Below are 20,815 nucleotides of genomic sequence, written 5' to 3'. Positions count from 1 at the left end.
GATGCTGTTTCATGTTCAACACTCTCGAGTAATGCCGGATATAGACCCCTGAGGAACGCCCTCATCATTTGCGATACTATTGTACGAATTGCCCATAAAGTGCCTCATATAACCTCGTACGCTCATAAGGAGTATATTCAAGTCTTGGGTCCGTAGGGGTCGTATTGACGGAGAAAATTACAATCAAGGCAGATGTCAGATTGACGCGATTCGTGACGATGTGGGGTTTTGGATCGTCACTTTTGTCCCCCCATTATATTACCGGGGTGTAGCCAACGACAATACGCATAACATGTGTGGAGAGGAAAATGTCAACAAGCTGAGGCAGCATTGACAGAACCCACCAAGCGGATTTCATAGTCCTTGTATGAAGTTCGTCGTGTCATTGTCTCCGATGCCCGTAACAAGACACAGGACGAACAAGCACGGCCATAATAACCCGTACTGACTCGTACTGACCCATACTGCCGCGTGACCTCCATAAATAAGTTTCAAAGTTTTATAGGGGGCTCTGCAAGGCATAGAAGCGAGAAATAAAGGCTACGGGAACAACAGGTCGAAAGGAAGGCAGCCATGATTGCGAGGCGTACACCCAAACGTGCCAGGGGTTTCTTTGAAGCCTGACTCGTCATCCACGTATGTATATTTTCCGTTCAGCAGCCTCACTTCCCCTGGCAGCAGTAGTGGTCGGTTTATTACGCTCCATATCGGAGGGTTTCGCCCTAAGGGGCCGCTACGTTAATCTATCGGAACATTCGACACCTATGGCTACCTTCGCATCGGGAAAACCATCAATGTGTCGAGGGGCTTCCTGAATGCGCGCCTCCATAGCAACTAGTCGAACGACGACGAGCTGGTTGGCGTACAGGGTGTTGAACTGGGCAAGTCGGAAAAGTGGCTATTTTGGTGTCCAGCACCATCTTTATTGCTCCGCAAAGAGAGGCGTTCTTTTTGTATGACATGGTACGAGCTTGGCGAGTACCAAATAACGTGGTCAAGGCAGAGAGTAGAACGATTCTGCATAAACGTTGAATAATGATTCCATTGACTCAGATTCGGGTCCTCCGTGTCTATGCCAACGCCAAGCGACAATTGCGCGTCTTGAGGATAAAACTATCTAGATACATTATGCGGGAGCGGATATCCGCCAAGCCTGTAATTTGATTCCATACCTCATGGTTTGATCAGCGAATACTCTGGGTTAAAAGAATCAGTATAAATTCAACGTGAGAAATCTCATCATGGACAAATTTATAAACCAATCTGCTCATAGGAACAATTTCTCTTCCAGGCACTGACATCAACAAGACTTCAAACATGTTTCTCAAGTCACTCGTGACGCTCCTCGGGGCAGCTGTTGCGGTTCAGTCACTCCCAGCTGGTGAATCCGCTAATGAGTTAGGTATGTCTCGATTCAATTTGCTCATGAAGCTCATCAACTTATTTTCTCAGAAAAAATCGCGTCAAATGCCGGGTTCCAGCGATTCAAATATGTGACGGAGCACGTCCGTGATGGCGATAGGCTTAGTCGTTCCTCGGCGCCTAATTATGTCTGGAAGGACTCGGACCAGAACCTGACTGCGGACTCAATCAAATTTCTTCAGCAGCAGGAAATAACGCACGTAATTAGTCTTAATCACGAGGCAAATAATGAGAATATTACAACTGCTCTCCAGAACGTCGGCATCGCCTACACGCCACTACCTATTGTGGATTTTGGTACCCCAACGCTTGAAGACTTCCAAAAAGGTTATGAAGGATTCAAAAATCATCGGTCAGGTACCCTAGTCTGGTGCGGCTTCGGCCATGGCCGCACTGGAACAATGATCTCAGCCCTACAAATCTATATCGAGCATGAGAAGCCCTCACCTCAGCTTCTTACACGTCAAGACTACGACAACAATCACGTCGAGGAGGATGCGCAGAGAGCTATACTTGATAAACTTCAAAAGGTACTACAGCAGCAAAGGGAGGAAGCTGCCAAGCCGAAACCCAAGCCGCAGCCGGGTTCTGCCGAGTACAACACACAGCTGCTAAAGGAGAAGTGCGACGCCTCTGGCAACTCGCCGGTGTGTATGAAGGCAGGACACCGGTGCGCGGCCCGCTTCGCTGCAAGTGAGAAGATTGAGAATTTCCTCAACTGTGTAGAAAAGGTGCAGGTTTGCCTTGACTACTACCGGCAAGACGAGTGCGAAGAATTCGCGGCACAATGCCAGGCTGAGCTAGGAACGCTCAGCTCTAGTTTCTACAGCATGGCCGAGTGTACGTGCAAGAAGCAGGGAAAGGCGGAAGGGGAAGCCCTCAAGTTTTGTGTGAGTGAAAAGGCAAAGTTGTAACTTTACCGACAATAGATAGGGGCTATTTGGGGTCAACTCATGTAATGTCACACGGAGTCTACACGGCACTGGGGGGATACGATGACGGGACCGAGGGCAAAAGTCTATCACTGACTTGTTGTATAAATAAACTTCTTTGGTCAACTAGGCCTTGAAGAAAATCAAGGACCTTTAATACCAAAGGCTGTTGATAGATGAATTGAATTATGTTGCTGCAAGCTTTTAACCCTTGTTACATATAACTCTCGTGGCACAGGCAGGAACTCAGACTGATGGACCAAGCTTGAAATAGCTGTGTACCATGATGAAAAAATTTAAAAAAAATATATATACATATATTTGTGAGTTTTAAGTCTATAAAGCAATCCAGGCTTAGTACCCGAGGCATTCTTCACCGTCGCTTCCACAGAAAAAAATATCCATCTATCCAGTTCGCATAGCATTTGACCAGAACGAGAAAGTTCAAAAAGAATGGGTCTGGCCGGGGATTGAACCCGGGACCTCTCGCAAGCTATGCATCAGGGTTATCCCTAAGCGAGAATCATACCACTAGACCACCAGACCAGGTGTAGGATGAAAATCCTGTTTCAATCACGTGATGATTGGTTGTTGAAACCGGCAGCACTAAACAAGGTTATAATGGTGGCGCCGCTGTTGGAGGTGCTTAAGGAGCATTACAACAGGCACCACGGGTCTGTTTTAATATAAATCAGTGTTTCCCCTATTTACTATGTTCCAATTAACGTCTTATATTCTGTGATGCTTACCTAATCTGCGTGATTGATATTTCTAACACAAACACGTGGGTGGTATACGGCCTTTAGGGTAAGGCTTTGTATGTGATTGCTTTAAACCCTGGAGCCGCTGCTCCATGCAAATAGTGTATTGGAGGACTTTGGAGCTTCTATTTTATTTTGCTACGGGTTGTAATCGGTAGTACTCGAGTTTTGTACGCACAATGGCTACCTCTCGCTTTGCTTTAATTTCCTAAAAGTTGCCTCTCATCATGCGCCCGCCGCACGTGGCAGTCATGTCTGCGCTGTCCAACGACGAACACAAATTTGGTACCAACGGCGTCAACACGAGGAACGCACGCTATAATCAACCACAGCCCTGAACTAATATATAACTAGACATATTGATCTTTTAATTGTTACACTGAAACTGCTTGGTCACCAAAGTTGCGTCATCTTGACGCGTCAAACCTTTGCGACCACGCGTTACTGAGGGACCACCAAGCAAAGCCCCACCAACTCCGAGTTTTCCCTTTCTTCCGTGGCCAGACTTCGCAAGCTTTGCAAATCAGGAAGCGCAAAACTCGGCAGGCTTATCGGCAGTGTTTGCGGCTGCTATAGCTGCTTCTTGGCAAAGGGCTAAAGTCGCCACGTGTGTTGCCCCCATGATAGCTTGCTGAGGAAGTAGGCAGGCGTGCCCATGAACAGCAGGATTCGGCATATCACACAGTCAAGTCCCTTGTCCTTCGCAACTAGACCTATCGACCAACTGGTTCGATAGGAAGAGCCCCGTCTAGCTGGATATGGCGGCTTCCCGAGGCGCTGCATTGACGCTGCGGTTGAACACGGCGCATCACGGACTCAGCAGATAGCGCGAATCTTGGCTCTCCAATTCCTCACAGTACTGCAGTGGCCATTCAATATGGCGTCGGTACTGTTCCGGGAGCGATTTTGCAAGGCCTCTCGTCCACGAAAGAATGGTCAGCTTTCGACCCGGGCATTTGGGCTCCTCCTTGAGTGAAAGACAAAATCGACCGAGCACATAGTCAAGCAGAAACATGTGGATGAGCAACAATTTTCCGGTATAGTTTTCTGGATTCACAAAGGCGAGAAACTCTTGGTTGTCGAATGTCGATGGCATCATGAAGAGGGGCACAAAATGCAACCAAGCTAAACACGTATTAGCATCCCCGGGGAGACTTGGATGGAGAAAATTCTTTACCAGAGTGTGACGAGGTTTTCAGAGCATCTATACAGGCGACCAAAGCCTCGAGGTATTTTATTTCGTTCTTGGTTTGGCAAATAGGCTCCATGCCCAAAACAGAAGCCCTGAAGGCTTCAATCAAGGCCAAGTCTTTTGGCTGCTCTTCCACCATCTCGCCTAACGACATGACGTGGCCCTCGGGGCTGAATTTCTTGAAAATAGACGCATTAAAGTCAGGAATGATGGTGGTGGCAACGAGGTTGCCTCCCCTCGTCATGGTCAAGTAGTCGACCATGTTGTCTGACATCAATGAGGACTGGGTGAGGAGGCAGATGAGAGTGGCGAACAGGATGTCGGCATCAATTGGCTTTTGGGGCGGCCTTTCTAATTGCTCATTGACCAATTTGATGGCCGCGACGCGATGCTGCAAGGCTTGCGCCTCGTAGTTGACGTTGCAGTTCCTTGACAAATGCGATGCTCCGAGTCCGAGGATGGCATGTGCAAGGCATTCGGACTAACAGGGAAGAATTAGAATGCGATTCACCAGCAAAAGGGAAAGAGCCTGTTTGATAATTAACAAGTGTGTCACGGTTGGCCACCACTTACGCTGTATGACATGGCAGCGCATTCCGCCCAGACCTCTCCTCCCCTCAGAGGCAGTGTTGGAAATCCGGCGGTAAGGAATTGGTGGTAGAAGCGCAGGTCTTCAAGATTCAGGGCCGAAGGGTTGGGTCGGACCGCTGTCCGCGGTGTAGACGATGATTGAGGAGCGGGATATTCGCATATCAAGCCCAGTCGACGACATGGCGAACATTCTGGGCGAAGCTCGTTGCATTTGACCCTCCTTCGCTTACAACTGAAACAGCCCAATCGCGACTTGAAATGGCCGCGACGACTCGATGGCGCCGCTGCTTTGACGGCGTTTTTTGCCTCGGGCGACGATCCGTGACACTCGCTGGACGAGCTGTCCGGAGGCGTGATGGCTTTTTGAACCATGATGAAGCTGTGGATGCGAATTCCTTGGCTCGTGGTCTGGTAACCCCAAGCCGACGTCAAGATCGGGGTTGAATCAATGGCCGTCGGCGCCCTGGCTGGCGCGCGAAGCAGACAGCTTCATTTAACGACAACTGCCACAGCACAATCTCGATGCAATCGGGGAGGGTCGATAAGGAGCAGCGGCTCAGGATGCCGAACCAGATCTTGTGGTCGGCGGTCGCACGTCCGAGGAACATTGAATCTGCCGCTGACCTGTGGAGCCGATGGCTGGGGCTCAACACTGAAGGGACCTGGGCGCACAGACATCGAAGGGTCGACAACGCCCTTTGGCGCCTGCTGGTTTCCTTGCCGTCGCCCCAGCCGCTCCTTCCATCTGGCCGTCGTCGCCCATATGCACCACTACCGATTTGGCTACATCACGTGTGCGCATTTTGCAGGCGGGGATATGCAGTTTCGCTAATTGAGTTCCACACCCGGTGCCTTGATTCACGGCTGAACGGCTTCTCGAAATCGATTATCGGTTGCACGACAATGGCGCTCAACTGCCGAGTCCAGGCGTCGCAGACAGAGTACGACCCCGATATTGGCTGCATCGTGCTGCAGCCCTAACTGCAGCTAGCCTGTCAATCTGTGCATGACCGGACGCCATGGGGCAATGCAAGTGCTGGCTCAGCCTGAAGCCAACAGGGAAGCGGCTGCATGGTGACAATTGACAGCCTTGCGCATCTACTCCGTACCAGACCTTGTCGATGTACCGAGGTACTGATACATGTGCCTGCCACTCGTCGTCCGGTGCCCTCTTGTCTCGCACATCAATCAGCCGCAAAGTATGAACGCACACTTGGGCGGAGATTTATCCGTCCGAGGATAGCGCCGCCAGGTGAGACATTGATACCAACTACTTTTCTCCCCATGGTCCACGGAGAATCTCACACAGAATACAGAATAGCCTGGTTGGCCAAATCCACCCCGGTGAGCAACATGGCCAGCTTTGCCGAGCATGAAGTTGACGGGTTCGTCGTCATTTCTACCAACGCAGACCAATGCATTTGTCCAGCGGCGGAACCAAAGCTCCTGAAAGCTATCAGTGAAGCTGCTGCTGAAGTCGGCAAAGAATTTTGGCCCATCAACATCAAGATTCATGACAATCCCGAACTGGGATACAAGGAATACATTGCCCATGAAGCTCTAACGTCGTTTATGAGGCGACAGCCAGGGTGGAAAGTAACGCCTTCAGCATACGGGCTGGAGACAGCATGGGTCGCGGTATTTGACAGCGGTACCAAGGGCGCCGTTGTGTCGTTCAATGCAGAAATGGGCACGTTCATCTCTCAATCTTGGTCGTGGGCTTGCTGACCCTGAGATTCAGACTCCCTACCTGGGATTGGGCACGCATGCGGGCACAACCTAATTGCCACCGCCTCGGTAATCGGCGCAGTTGCAGCTGCGCAAGTAATCAAGGACGAGGGAATACCAGGCAAGATTGTTCTCTTTGGAACTCCCGCAGAAGAAGGTACGCATATCCCTCGGTGAACAAGGCCGGACATGCCTCCTCACATATTTCTCATGTAGGCGAAGGCGGCAAGATTCGTCTCCTGGAGGCGGGCGCATACTCGGACCATGGGGTCGACATCAGTCTCATATCGCACCCTGGCATTGTGCCTGACGCTGCGCGCATGCGCACCACGGCCATTGAGCGGTTCAAAGTGGAATACTACGGCCGAGAAGCACATGCCGCTGCCAATCCGTGGCTTGGCATCAACGCCCTAGACGCACTCGTATCCGCATACAATAACGTATCGATGCTCCGTCAGCAAAACATGCCCGGGGACATTATTCAAGGGTACATTGCTCACGGCGGCGTGGCAACCAATATTATTCCCGCCTACGCCTGTGGTCATTTCGCCGTGAGGGCCAGTTCACAGGCCCGCCTTGAGGAGCTCAGGGCGAAAGTGTATGCTTGTTTCGAAGCAGGGGCCACGGCAACCGGTGCGAGAATGGTTCTCACAAGGGGCGGCGCGTACAAAGACCACGTCCCGAACGAGGAGCTGGCGCAGTCATTCACGCGGTATTTCAACGCGTTGCGTCCGGAGCACAAGATTTTGGAAAACGCAGACTTGGACGAAGCTAGGGGCACGACGTTGGCGAGCACGGATCAGGGCGACGTGAGCTACGCGATGCCCAGCTTGAGTCCTGCGTTTTTTATAACACCCGGCCCGGAAGGGCAAGGGCCACACAATCCCGAGTTTGCCGAGGCGGCGAGAACCAGAGATGCCTATGAGAATGCCGTGAGGGTTGGCAAGGGGTTGGCCGGCGTGGCGGTGGACGTTTTGAGCTCCAAGGAGTTGTTAGAGAGGGCTAAGAAGTCGTGGAGGGACAGGATGCACGCTGCAACACGATGTACAAGAGGGGAGACGCGAGTCATGCGCAATGGTCACGGCTATTCATGATGCATTGTTCAGTATGGTGTCCTGGTTCATATCTGGACGCACCTTCGTCGTGGTAACGAAAGAATGTGACGCTACATGTGAATCTGGGACGGCACACGTACGGCTTGCGACGGTAAGAAACATGGAAGCAATCAGCCCAGGCTAGGTAAACTCCGCCGCATCACAACCACCCGTGGACGGGACATCAAAGCCCGCCGGAGACTTCGGGCCCGTCAGATTTGAACAGATTACCAAGCGTGAACCACGTTGTTCTTGCCGACGACCCGACAGCCCGGCCACCCCAACGTTGGCGGGCATCAAAGCCTGGCGGAGGCGTCGCCAAGTGGTTCCATGTCCAGCTTGTTTGGTTGGTTGTTAAAGCCGTACCTCGCGGAGTTTGGGCGGAATTCCCGCCACGCAACTAGTAAATGCATTCATCCGCGGGCTAAGGACGCTTAAAGCGGCAGACGTCCCGTGTAGAAACAATGACGGAAACACTCATCGTTTGTGTGCAAAGCGTCTCTACGTCTATATACGACCCTGTCCGGATGGGTTTGTCAACTTCTCTACGCCTACAACCCTAATCCCCGTCGGAAGTTTGCATAAACTTAAGCGGTGCCGCAGCTCCCATGGCAGGCCAAGACGGTTCGCGGGAGCCGCCGGATCGATCGCGCACCCCTTGCAATGTAACCCCAAAGAGAGACGGCAGCGGAAATGACCACGGGTACAACTCGTTCCCGGGATACAATACAGCCTCGCCGCGAGCGTCAGACAGAAGACCGCCGACGAAACCGGCCGGCGCCCGCGTCCTGGCACCGGACCTGCTGCGCGGGCTGCTCATGATGGTTATGGCCCTGGACCACGCGGCCCTCGCGCTACACACGTGGGAGCATGGGACGGGTCGAGTCGCCGAGGCAGACGGGCAAGCGGTGCTGCGGTGGAACACGACGGCGGCGTACGCGGTGCGCACCCTGACGCACCTGTGCGGCGCGGGATTCACGTTCCTCCTCGGCATGGGCGTCGTGTACCTGGGCAGGTCGCGCGCGAGGCTGGGCTGGTCGGCGGCGCGGCTGGCGCGCTACTTTGCGGTGCGGTGCGCGGTTCTGACCGCCGTTACGGCCGTCTTTGGGCTCGTCATGACGGGCGGCCGGGTGTGGTTTCTGAACGGGGTGCTGTTCTCGCTGGCCGTGGACTACTTGCTCGCTGGGCTGCTGTGGCTGGCCATGGACAGGACCGAGGGTTGGCTGACGCTGGCGATGGCACGAGTGGGAAAAGGCTGGACAGACGACGGCGAGTTGGCGGCGGATGATGACGGCGTCACACGGCCCTTGCTCCGGGCGCGCGACGATACACGGGCGACTGCGGAGAGGTGCGCCCATCTATCGTGGAGTATTCACAACGTCTTGTTGGCGGTGTTGAGCCTGGTCACCATCTTCTGGAACATCTGGCTCAGCGACGACGGTGGCGTCTGCGCCCCCAGCAGAGAGGACGTTTCGACACGCTCCAGTCCGTCGAGCCCATTGCTCCGCGTCTGGTTCTGGGTCATGATGGACGTGCAGTCGCGCGTGGTGTCGGGCTTTCCGCCGCTGGCGTGGCTCTCGTTTGCGCTGCTCGGCATGCTCTACGCGCGCGTCACGACGGCACGCCCGTGGACTCGCCGGGCCCTTGTCCTCGGGCACGTCCTTGGGGCCGTGTGCTTCTCCATCCTCTTGGTGCTCACGCGCGTCCTCCATCTGGGCAACCTGTCCGAGCGGTGCCTGCAGACGCCAGACCAGCAGCGCCGTCCCGGCCAGAACCAGTACCTGGCCTCGGCCGCGTCCTTCTTGTACGTGGTCAAGTATCCGCCCGACGTGGGCTTTTTCGCGCTCACCATGGCGGGGAACCTGCTTCTTCTCGCGATGTTCACTGCTGTTCCGCCGCAGGTGGCGAGGCGCTTCGGCATGCTGCTGGATTTCGGAACGAGCGCGCTGTTCTTTTACATTGTGCACATGGTGGTTTTGTTCGGGGCGGGGACGCTGGTCGTGGCGGCATGGGGGCGCGAGACGGGCGTCGCCGACCCGATGGATCCCGAGAAGACGAGGGGGGTAGATAATTTGTTTGGGTATTTTGGGTTTTATGCCGTCACGATGCTGGTGTTGTGGCCGGTGTGCAGGGCGTATAGTCGGTTCAAGAGCACCAAAGGGCCGGATTCCATCTGGCGCTTCTTTTAGAGTAAAGAGTAGAGTGAGGACGGGCTTTGCATCTATATGCCAAACATGACTGGTGCTTCGCGTTTTTTATAGAAGCATGCATTCTCATCAGATGTCATGGTGTCGCACTTGTGCCTGGTGTGAGTGGATGTGCCAAGCTGTCATTGAGAGCGGCGGATGCAGCACCTGGCAGCTTGAGGACGTCAATTGGACCAATTGGGCCATTGTGACTGGCCGCATCGGGCAGCTCGCTGAACCGGTGACTCGTTGCTCGACAGGAAAAGACACACCGAGGTTGTGAGCCGCTTCCATCTGGGTTGGTGCGAGCGAAGCTGAGCAGCCGCCAAGTAGCCGGCCGATGATGGCGGGGTTGTTTATTGCCGAGGCCGTATAGCCGGCCCGCGCCTCGACGGCTTCAACGTTCACGTCCATGTGGGATTGGAGGCCGCGTACAAGTGCATTTAGCATTTATTAACAGCAGTGCGCGTAGGTTGGTGCTACGTGCAACTCCCGATTTCCATCGTCTGCTGTTGCCCTCAACTCTCAGCCTCAGTAGTACTCAGAAGGGCACGCCAGGAGGACTGGCACCGGCACCATGTTGTCACGAAGCTCGTTGCGGCTCGGCAAACACCACGCCATAGCTAGAACATTTTGCACATCTCGTCGACGACTTGCAGACTACGATAGCACGATAGACAGCTTGCGACACATCAATTCCAACACGCGCGTCATCTACCAAGGCGAGTCTCGAGGAAGCCTATACGAGCATGAAGCTAATATGTCATAGGCTTCACCGGTCAAGCGGCATGTCGACCGACGGGGTGAACCACCATGTATTTACACACGCGGGAGATGCTGACCGGCGGCAGGCCACTTCCAACGCCAAAGACACGATTGGCTACGGCACAAAGGTCGTCGGCGGCGTCTCGCCCGGCAAAGGCGGCCAGACGCACCTCGACCTCCCCGTCTTTGGAACCGTCAAAGAGGTACGTAACTCCCAGGACACCAGCTCACTCACGAACAAACAAGGGCATTCATTAACCAGCCACAGGCCGTGGAGCAGGTCAACCCGCACGTCAGCGCCGTCTTCGTGCCCGCCCCCTTTGCGGCCAGGGCCATCATCGAGGCCATCGAGGCCGAGGTGCCCGTCGTCGTGTCCGTCGCCGAGCACATCCCCGTCCACGACCTCCTCCGCGTGCAGGAGGTGCTTCGCACGCAGAGCCGCTCGCGCCTCGTGGGGCCCAACTGCCCCGGCGTCATCGCCCCGGGCCAGTGCCGCGTCGGCATCATGCCCTTCCGGCAGTACGCCCGGGGCTGCGTGGGCATCGTGTCCAAGTCGGGCACCCTGAGCTACGAGGCGGTGGGCGCGACGACCGCCGCCGGCCTGGGGCAGAGTCTTGTCGTGGCCGTGGGCGGCGACCCCATGCCAGGTATGTCTGCTCCTTGTCGTTTTGTTTGTATTGGCCCTGACGCCGGTGGTCTAGGCACCACCATTGTCGACGCCCTCCGGGTCTTGTTTGAGCACGAGGAGACGGAGGGCGTTGTTGTGATTGGCGAGATTGGCGGCGAGCAGGAGCTGCGCGCGGCCGAGATGATTAGGGAGTATAGGAGGTCGACGCCCAACCCGAAGCCGGTGGTGGCCATGGTGGCGGGACAGACGGCGCCGAGGGGCAAGGTCATGGGCCATGCGGGTGCTGTTTTGACGCCGGGGGATGTGACGGCCGCCGAGAAGGCGAGGGCTTTGGAGGACGCGGGTGCCGTGTTGGTGCCTCATCCCGGCGTCATGGGCTCTACTATGAAGGCCCTCCTGGGGCGGTGATGGCGTCTGTTGGATATGGAGTAGGTGTAGCGTTGAATAGAGTTGTATAGAGGGATTGGTTGCTTGTTTCGCTATGCAGAGTACACTGACCCGAGAGCTGGGTGTTTAATTTGAGGAATATCTGTCAATGTATTCTCGGGAGCGTCGGCAGGTTGCTAAAGATGGGGCGGTCAAAGAACAGTTCTTCGCCAAAGCGAGGGCTGGGCATATTGGCCAACGTGGCTTCAGCATCAAGACGTTGAAAAGTGCAAGGCGTCTTCTGATTCTTCATGGCCACGGCTCACATCACGCAGGGCAGTTTATTGAGTATTGCGATAAACACAATATTGTTCCTTTTGGCATGCGTTTGAATCTTAGGCATGCACTCCAGTTGACCTCAAGATGTTGTTTTTAACTATTAAAGCACTACCATGCTAAAGCGCTACATGTTAGAGTCCGAGACAGCCTTGGTAATATGACTTAGCTTGAGTTTCTCTCCTGCATCTAATAGGATTACTAGCTTTTGAGCCAAGTCCTATATATTCTGCGATCTAGAAACCAAGAATCTAGCCGTTCAATCCAGAGGTAGTCATTCAGCTAGTTACCGGGGGCCCTTTATTTGAAAAGGCACTTACCCCTCCTCTAAATCCAGCTTCACACTCTTTACCATTCGAGACACGCCCAACTCTTTGACAAATTGACAAAGTAGCTAGTAGATTGAAGAGAGGCTGAACTCTAACAAGACAAAGATGTGAATCCAAGTCCGTAGCGGTTTGAAAAGGCAGCAAAGAAGGCTCGTAAATAGAGGACTTCTAGGAGGCTACGTATGCGATTCCGAGTACGGTAGACAGTGGTTAAAGCGATTTTAGTTTAGACGTTCCGGGGGGTGACTGTTTTGGTGTCTGGCACCAGCTTCTGCTGCTGCGAGTTCTATGAGTCAATATGTTTCAATTAAGTGGGTTTTAATGCTGATTGGCATGATGATATTCCCGGTTTTTCAGCTGGTAAATCTATGCAAGTAGTAAAATTAATTATGCATTATCCCTGAACTTTATCAAGTCTCCACTATATAATATGGCCACTACCTACTCTGAAACTATTTATTTGTCAAGGCAAGGAAGAAACCTCTGGTTGTATCTAGTCAGGCACTACATTAGCATGATATTCCAGGTTATTCACCTGGTCATGCGCTGATGCTAAACGAGCTAGGGCCATAATTGCATGCGTAAGATCCTAGTAATCCTATGCTTTCTAATATATCTTGTTTTATAAGAACTTTTATAAATATGTCCAAGTAGCCTACAAGTTGCAATTAGTATTACACTACTCGCAATATCTTGACCAACAATCTATACTTTCCAAGTCTTCTTAAAATACTTGCTTACTATTTGTACCCAACTATCATCATGAAGCTGTCAGCTACTTCTATTCTTGTTACTTTTGCTACTCTCTCGGGAGTACTAGCGCAGACATGCATGTGTCCAGAAATGCCCTCTGTAAGCAATGCCAATTATCACTAATCCTATTCGTAGCGCAGTAAATTAACGAGCTATATAGATGGACCAACCTATGAAATCGGGAAGACCAATCGAATTTTGGGCAACTAACTGTGGATTTATTCAGGCTTACGGAGTACGATTCTCTTATATATTGTAAGGATTTAGCTTATAAGTAGCTAATATTATTACATAGGATAAGGAATACCACCTACGCTGTGATTTTGACCGGGTAAGTAAGTATACTACAAAAAACAGAGTACTTTCTAATAAGCCAATAGAATCATCAAAACCTTGTAAGAGCTACTATAAGTATTTCAGAATCTTACACCAAGCAGACTTCTAATAAGACGTTTATTTATAGACAGAGAAGGAGGCCAAAGCATCAGGCGCGGAATGGTAAGTAACATCGCGGACGAAATATCTAGCCTATAATGCATTACCAAACTAACTAATAATAGGAAGGTTCTCGCTACGCAGCTGTAGACACGTAACATTCCGTCCGCAGGTGAGGCCAGTATGGGCTAGCGTGTTACGACCTGGTTCAGAGTCTGTATCTAGCCCTTTAATAGGTTCCGTCACGAGCCCGAGTGGACGAATTGGGCAGTGTGTGGAAGCTAGCCAACTGGATAGGACCCCTTTTCATAGAGCTTGCAGCTAGGTTAGCTAGTCAACAATAACAACAAGCATCTTATAAGACTACAAGACTCTTCGGGCCCCTGCATGCGCCACTCCGCGCGGTAGTAGGCACCGCGGCAGAATATCCGAAGAATAAGGGTGTGTGAGTGATTCAAGTGTTCGACACCTGATTCCTAATGTCACGGGCTGGATTGGGCTCGTGTAAGATCGGATTCGGCGGTATAGGCGTCGAATTTATCGACTCGTGAAACGCGTGAGGCTATTTGACTTGAAGGATACATGATTTGCCCCTCTGGGCCTGGTTCCGATGCGAAACGCTGATGGAGAGATGCCTATATTTGGGTTGTATGTTTTCGACACCACTAATTTTGACGGCGACTATAACACTCCGCACTTTGAGTAGGGGAGGAGGAGAAAAACATGAATGGATTTGTAAAAACGAAAAAAAAAAAAAAATTGGCTAATAATAATTCTGCTAGCATCACAGGTCCAACGAGAAACGGTTGCGATCTGTGAGCAATGACTGGCCATAATTTCCTCGCCGCAAAGTCGAGGAGGAAATGATTGAGAATCTACACCGGGGAAATACTGTAAAGCTACTGAATCTACTATATCTGTTGAGTTTTGTAAGGAAATCACGACATCGCGCCGAGGAGCAGTCTCATGCAGGCGAAGGCCGAGTGAGCTACGGCTGACACCATAGACTTTTGAAGTGGCCTGAATGTTTTGCTTAGGTATCTATGCCTTCCTTTCATATCTAAAGTTGTATTACGTTCTTTCTTTAAAGGCTTGATGGCATTTAATGCAGAAAGAAGGGGTTAAACGCGGACAGTTTCATTTTATTACTTGGCGGGCAGTTAGTTATGCACATACGCAAATATAGTCAAGATAGTTACAAATTACTAGTGAAAATAGTTCAGCAAAGAATCGGGCTACTTGAAATACATCATTTATTAAGAGGCGTGCTTTGTGATGCCGTGAGACAGGTGACAAAGTTCTCCTAAATGTCGGATTTGTCGATCAAGATTCCTGAAAAGGCTAGTTTATTTCCCTTAGAAGAATAATCAACTATCATAGAACCAGATGAGTTAAACATCTTTCCCTGGTATACACCGTAGAGACCCCAGCCGCCTTGACGTGTTTTTGGGCTTCGGTTTGGCACCCAAGACGGCCATCTGGAATGTTGGTGTGACTTGTGTGGAATTTTGCCAAAGTAAAACGGGACTCAAGCCCGTCCTCCACACTCATCGTCGGTGGTATGTTCTTCCTCATCGTCTTCTTCAAAATCTTCAAAATCTGCATTGCTTGGTGGTGTGTTCATAGAGAATGACGCTTGTCTTCTGATGGCTGCGGTTATTAAGTCTTGTTTGTGTGCCGCCCGGATAGCGTCTTGATCTAGCTGGTTAGAACCCCATTTTGGAGCCCTGGATAGATAGTCAACAATCGCTTCCAGGATTGATCTCGATAACTCTGTATAATCTTTTCCCACAAGAGCACTTTGAAGAGGTGTTTTGCCATGGTGATTCTGAATTGTCAGATCAGCACCTCCCAAGTGAAGCTGCTTCACCATGGTAAATGCGTTGGGAAGCAAACCTTGGCCAACGCCCATCGTGACTTCATGAAGTGGTGTAAGTCCATCGTCATCCTGGGCATTAATTGGTGCTCGCTGGCAGATCATTTCATCAATCATTGATTCGTCCCCCGCTCGAACCGCCCAATGAAGGAGAGTTTTGCCTGTACAGGCATCGCGTTGGTCCAAAATATGAGAAACGTCCTTGCTATTCTGAATAATCCATTGCAACAATTCAGGGAGGAACAAGTCTCTCGCAGCAACGTCGAATACGGAGCATTGGCTGGCCTTTCCTTTGAAGGGTTTGTAGGATAGCAAAGCCTCCTGCCACGGGCTCGCTCCATTTGCCATGAGCAGCTTTACTATATTCTTTTGCCGGCTGCGTGCTGCAAGACCTATAGGTAGTAATGGCACAGGGTCGCTGGGAAGGAACACCCTTTGCCAAATAACTCGCAAGAATCTGATACTGGAATTAGACATCCCATATTCGTCTTCTTGGAAATGTGCATGGCAAGGCTCATCTGGCCTCGCTCGCAATGTAATCAAGTATTGTATAATGTCTTCATCCCCTGACGCTACAGCCGCAAGCAGAGGTGAGATTCCGAAGGAGTCATTCTGGTTGACATCAAGGCCAGTCCGGCACATTAGCTGAAGTAAGTATGTCCGTCGAGTGAGACACACAAGAGGAGCGACTAACTGCACCCTGAATTCTCCACCAAGTTTCTGGCTATTTTCGAACATGAAAATGGCCAACCCTTCATGAACCAAAATAGCGTATATGAGGGTCATTTCGTATGATTTAGGCTTCATTGTTGCTAGTGTTTGTAGCACTAGGAGGAAAATATCTTGCCTGCGAGGCTCCAGGTCATCTAGATATTCAAATACAGTCTCCGGTCGTGAAAAAAGTTCCCAGTTTAGTTCCGGATTTTGAGGCATCTGCTCTGGATATTTAAGGCTCTTCTTTCCACTTAAATCCCAAGGGTTTTGGTCATGCGTTGTGACAGGGTGGAAGAGCTCCAAGATTCCCATTTCGAGTGTATGTTGTGAGGTCGAGAAAAAGTCTGACCAAAGGTGCTTTCCTTCTGGAATGAAAACAATATTCAACCTCCGACGCTCGGATATCCACCTTATATCTTTTCGCATCGTTTCTAGGAGATGAAACATGGCATCATGATGCCCATCTTTCAACGCCCTTAGAGCATCTTGTAGTATGTATTTTCTCGGGTCGTGCCTATGCATTAGAAAGGTGATGATCCAGAGTCGAAAGTTATTGAGAAGCATCCAGCGGAAGAAAAGGTGCATATTCTTCAACTCTTGAAACAGATCTTTTAAATGCGAAAATGGTAAGTACGTGGCAGCGGAAAGGAAATCTTCTGGTTCGATCCCTTTAGCATTACGCAGTGTTGTCAAAACCTGCGCCCATGAGCCTTCCGCCTCAGTCGGGGGAGGAAGAACAGCCCTTCCAATTGACGAGATAATCTGACACTCATTGCTGTTCAGACCTGCTTCGAGTAACGTTTTCATGATTGGAACGTTCCGATACTTGGTGGCTAGCACTAGAGCCTCGGTGCAATGTAATTTAGCTCTGTCATGGTTGCTGAGAAGCCATCGGACAATTTTCTCATGGCCTTTTATTGCGGCAATCTCCAAAACGCCTTGCCCCCTTGAATCTTCATAGATATTAAAGAATGGTAACTTCTCAATGCTCCTAAGAACGGAGAAGTGGCCTCTAGCTACTATATGATGCAAATAGTAGTGCTTTTGATTAACAGCGGCTGCGTAAAACCCGCGATCAGCGTAAAAGCTCCACCAAACTCCTAGGAATTTTGGATTATACAGCCTAAATAATATCGGGTAGGTGATGGGCTCCATGGCCAGGTCTCCTTCTTCTAGATGGACAAACCAGTTGTGAGCAGAATATTCGAAAAAGGTCATGAAAGGAACGCCGAAGGCTTTTGGTACCTCCAAGAACTTGGCTGCGAATTGTATCGACGGAATCATAGCGCCCCGTACACTTGATGGAAGTGACCACTCATCCTGAATTAGGAAGGAGATGCAGATCTTGGCCAGAGTGAGGTTACTTCCGGGCAGCGTCAAGGAGCCTTTCCACGAGTATGAGATATTGGTCACATCTGTCCGTAGGAGAAAGTCTCTGGCCGTTTCATGGATAAAGAATACCCTTGAATTGACAATGCGTATGAAATAGCCAGCGAGGTTCTTTACCCGGAACTCAATATCGGGTTCAAGCTCTGCGCACAGGTCTCTGACACGAAATTTGTCTTCTTTAATGTTGAGTGCAATGTTGACTTCGTCTAGAGACAGCGGTCTGGTTGCTACCAAAATAATTTGGAGAAGCCGCTTGCATGCATCCCTGTCTCTCGAGCTTTCAAGCGCATCCTCGTAGAATTTATCGAGGGTTGGAGGCAGCCTCTGGACAGCCCTGAGCACTTCGGACTCAGAGCGAGACGACAAGTTTCGGAGGGACTCGAAAACAAGTGTAGCCCAAAGAAACGTGCGGTCAGCGCGTTGTATCAAATGTGCTAGCACTTGCTTGTAGATGTTCGGGCTCAAAAAACCCTCGTCCTTCATCTCCTCAATTCTGAAGTGAATTAGTCTTTCGACGTCAAGAGAGACAGATGATGCCTCGTCCTCTCCTCGAAGGCGAATAGTTTTATCCGTGAATAGAGCCTGGATCTCATAATAGGGTCGGCTAGTCACAAGCACTTTGAACGATCCAGCAAATCGCTGTTGCGAAAAGGTTGACGCAAGAAATTGTATTAATTGATCCCTCGCCGATTTGGTGCATTCGTCAATGGCATCAAGAATCCATAATATAGGTGGACAGTCTCTTTGGAGAGTCATGGTACATACAATGTCCCATAAACGCCTCACATCACTGAGGAATGCAGGTCCCTTTTGGCGAAAATCTTGTATAAGGCATCGAACCAACGCCAGTCGATTGGAGAGGATCCTATGAAGCAAGGCACAGAGCGCGTGACGCAAATCATTTCTTTGATTCAAGCCAGATTTGAAGAAGAAGGGACATATCAAGGAGGGATGTGTCTCCTCGAGAGTGTCGCTGAGGAAACCTGCCAACACCGACTTGCCACAACCTGCATCAGCCGTCACCCACAAGAGAGCAGATTGTTCGGCAGATATCCACGCCTCGTATTTGCAATGTGAAAGAATCCATTGACAAGTCTCTGGAATAGGCGTGTCAATTTGCGCTCGCTGGTTTTCGTAGTTGCCAGCTATCTCGTACATGGCTCGCATGCACTCTGCCAGCTCTATTAGACGCTTCCAAGTAAAATTGCTGCTCCTGCATACCTTCTGCTTTCCCTGCCACTACCGGATGGCCTACACGACTAATCAGCATATACACAATCCATTCATGGCCAGCAAATGATATCTCGATTGCCCACTTGAATTCAACTGAGCGACGCCACTGGCGTATATTGAGATCTTGGCAAGAAAAGTAGGTTCAATCAATCATCTATTAATACCTTCTATGGTCAATTTTTCCACCCAGCGTTGAAGGCGGCCAAGGACATCCTCATAATTCCCATCCTCGTTATTCTCAAATTTGACCATACCAACGTGATCTGCATTGATAGGTCTTGCATCGTCGGCCCGGGCGTATTGTATGGACGCAGAAGCAGGATCAACTATCTTAATCGGGGTTTAGTATCATTATGGGACTCGGGGCTAACCTTAGATGCAAATATATGGCGGAATAGGAATTGGGGAGTGGTTAGCCCAAAATTGCATTTCACCTACCCTTTCGTTTAAAAATACCGTCGCTTTCTGCTCAAAGTAGGTCGAAATGAGAAGCTGCGAGTCGACGTAGAGGCTTACCTTGCGGAAGCTATCGGCAAGGTCGAGCAGCTCGTCCGAGTTCTGTTCAAGAGCTCTTTCTAGCTTAGGAGGAATCTGTCTAAATGCCGCCCTTGCCATCTTCTGAAGGATCCACGCTCCTGTTGTACCCAGAACCTTGCTCCCTCCGTGAGGCGTGCCAAAGAACATGAAAGCTCCAATACATGGATAGACTTTGTCAAGATCATTGGCCCTGGATGCTTGGGCTTCTGACGCAAGCACGGTCGCCTAAAATCATTTAGCATGGCTTCATCTCAATTTGGTCATAAAAGGAGTTCCCTACAGCCTTAGCCACTAGTCCTCCAAGACTGTGAGCAATGAAAACGATTGGCCTATTCTTCTCCTGTATCGCCCAGTTAAAATAAGAATTGTATTGACAAACAGAGCAGTACGAACCTCTGTAGTTCTTCGCTTGTTCACGAGACTATCGGTGAATGCGGCAGCGATGTCTTTTATTCGTATAAAGTTTTTTGTAACATTGTCAAAGCTTGCATCGTACCCAAATGTCATGACCCTAACAGTTTCGAGCTCCTTCCGAAGTTCCCACGGCCAGAAGAAGCCCGTCACGTTGTGGCTCCATGTGTCCTTGGGATGGCCATTGAGGCCATGAATGAACACAATACTACTGAAGAATTAGCTGGGAAATTGAAGTCTTAATTGAAATCGAAAAACAAACTCGATGTTGGAAGCTTCTGTCGAAGTATTGTCAAATAGTATTGTTATCCCATCCTTCCGTATCCTAGGCAACGGAATATCATTGTCTGGGGCCATAGATTGCAGTGCCATCTCTTTGTAGTGGATATATAAATAGCCGTGTGACTGATTTAAATGTCTAAGGAGTAGGATGGATTGATAAATGATGAAAATCTCCAGAGGGGGTGAGCACCCTCTTTTATTCACTGGCAATCGAGTAGTTCGAGACAACGCGCCCCTGCTGGATCACACCTTGACGCCACACAAACAAGCTGTATCTTCCACTGAGAAACGGAACTTTCCGGCAACACGACGCAATCGACGGAAAGAGGTGTGTGACCCGCGGTGTTTCAGAACAATTTGTGTATTTACGAGGTTGTCATGCTGTTAGGGGGGGGCGCAAGAAAAGCAGCTCAGTGTATCTTATCGCATAATTCGATATTCTAAAACTGATACGTCTGTAGCAGATGTCTCGGAGCGGTACGCTAAGTGAAAAAGAAACAGATATATATAGAATGCAGTTGCTACTGCCGCTGCGCAGTGTCAAGACGACCTGTTAGTCCCAGATTGCCCAACCCAGGCTGAGAAACCATATTGCCAGGGCGTTCCTGTCAAATGTATTATCTCTATGTTGATTCGTTTGAAACTTTTCTAGGCTGATGTTATTGGAGCTCAGCTGCGAACTGCTATTCAGCTCTCGGCCACACCAAGGCGCCACAAGCTCCACGTGTTACACGGAAAAGGCCCAACAGATTATAAAGGCTAATAAAAGGGCTTTACGCTAATATAAAACTTATTAATTATATAATTAAAATATATACCTAGGTAAAAACCCTAAGCTTAAGTATTTCTTTTATA

The 20,815-nt window shown here is 50.4% G+C and overlaps 6 protein-coding genes across 6 annotated transcripts; 4 read left to right on the top strand and 2 right to left on the bottom strand.

Moving 5' to 3' along the window:
• Nucleotides 1-1,317: 1,317 nt before the first annotated feature.
• MAA_09271 (protein-tyrosine phosphatase) lies at nucleotides 1,318-2,336 on the top strand (the record flags this gene model as incomplete). The annotated part of the gene is made up of 2 exons (XM_007827269.1): nucleotides 1,318-1,402; nucleotides 1,453-2,336. The coding sequence occupies 2 exons, from the start codon at nucleotides 1,318-1,320 to the stop codon at nucleotides 2,334-2,336; spliced, it is 969 nt and encodes a 322-aa protein (XP_007825460.1).
• A 1,587-nt stretch (nucleotides 2,337-3,923) lies between these two features.
• On the bottom strand, nucleotides 3,924-5,270 carry MAA_09272 (C6 transcription factor; the record flags this gene model as incomplete). Its single annotated transcript, XM_007827270.2, has 3 exons — nucleotides 3,924-4,240; nucleotides 4,293-4,788; nucleotides 4,881-5,270. The coding sequence occupies 3 exons, from the start codon at nucleotides 5,268-5,270 to the stop codon at nucleotides 3,924-3,926; spliced, it is 1,203 nt and encodes a 400-aa protein (XP_007825461.2).
• A 981-nt stretch (nucleotides 5,271-6,251) lies between these two features.
• MAA_09273 (Peptidase M20D) lies at nucleotides 6,252-7,720 on the top strand (the record flags this gene model as incomplete). The annotated part of the gene is made up of 3 exons (XM_007827271.1): nucleotides 6,252-6,549; nucleotides 6,640-6,783; nucleotides 6,843-7,720. The coding sequence occupies 3 exons, from the start codon at nucleotides 6,252-6,254 to the stop codon at nucleotides 7,718-7,720; spliced, it is 1,320 nt and encodes a 439-aa protein (XP_007825462.1).
• Nucleotides 7,721-8,328: 608 nt separating this feature from the next.
• On the top strand, nucleotides 8,329-9,909 carry MAA_11562 (uncharacterized protein; the record flags this gene model as incomplete). The annotated part of the gene is made up of 1 exon (XM_011412477.1): nucleotides 8,329-9,909. The coding sequence occupies one exon, from the start codon at nucleotides 8,329-8,331 to the stop codon at nucleotides 9,907-9,909; it is 1,581 nt and encodes a 526-aa protein (XP_011410779.1).
• A 785-nt stretch (nucleotides 9,910-10,694) lies between these two features.
• Nucleotides 10,695-11,707, top strand: MAA_09274 (uncharacterized protein; the record flags this gene model as incomplete). Its single annotated transcript, XM_007827272.2, has 3 exons — nucleotides 10,695-10,874; nucleotides 10,940-11,318; nucleotides 11,373-11,707. 3 exons carry the CDS (start codon nucleotides 10,695-10,697, stop codon nucleotides 11,705-11,707), a joined length of 894 nt encoding a protein of 297 aa, XP_007825463.2.
• Nucleotides 11,708-15,046: 3,339 nt separating this feature from the next.
• Nucleotides 15,047-20,050, bottom strand: MAA_09275 (Ankyrin repeat-containing domain protein; the record flags this gene model as incomplete). Its single annotated transcript, XM_007827273.2, has 7 exons — nucleotides 15,047-18,669; nucleotides 18,719-18,748; nucleotides 18,895-19,060; nucleotides 19,169-19,492; nucleotides 19,548-19,607; nucleotides 19,661-19,886; nucleotides 19,941-20,050. The coding sequence occupies 7 exons, from the start codon at nucleotides 20,048-20,050 to the stop codon at nucleotides 15,047-15,049; spliced, it is 4,539 nt and encodes a 1,512-aa protein (XP_007825464.2).
• Between the last annotated feature and the right edge of the window lie 765 nt (nucleotides 20,051-20,815).

This window comes from Metarhizium robertsii (genome assembly GCF_000187425.2).
Source record: "Metarhizium robertsii ARSEF 23 chromosome Unknown MAA_Scf_10, whole genome shotgun sequence".
NCBI lineage: Eukaryota > Fungi > Ascomycota > Sordariomycetes > Hypocreales > Clavicipitaceae > Metarhizium > Metarhizium robertsii.
This window is presented reverse-complemented; position numbering and strand designations above follow the sequence as displayed.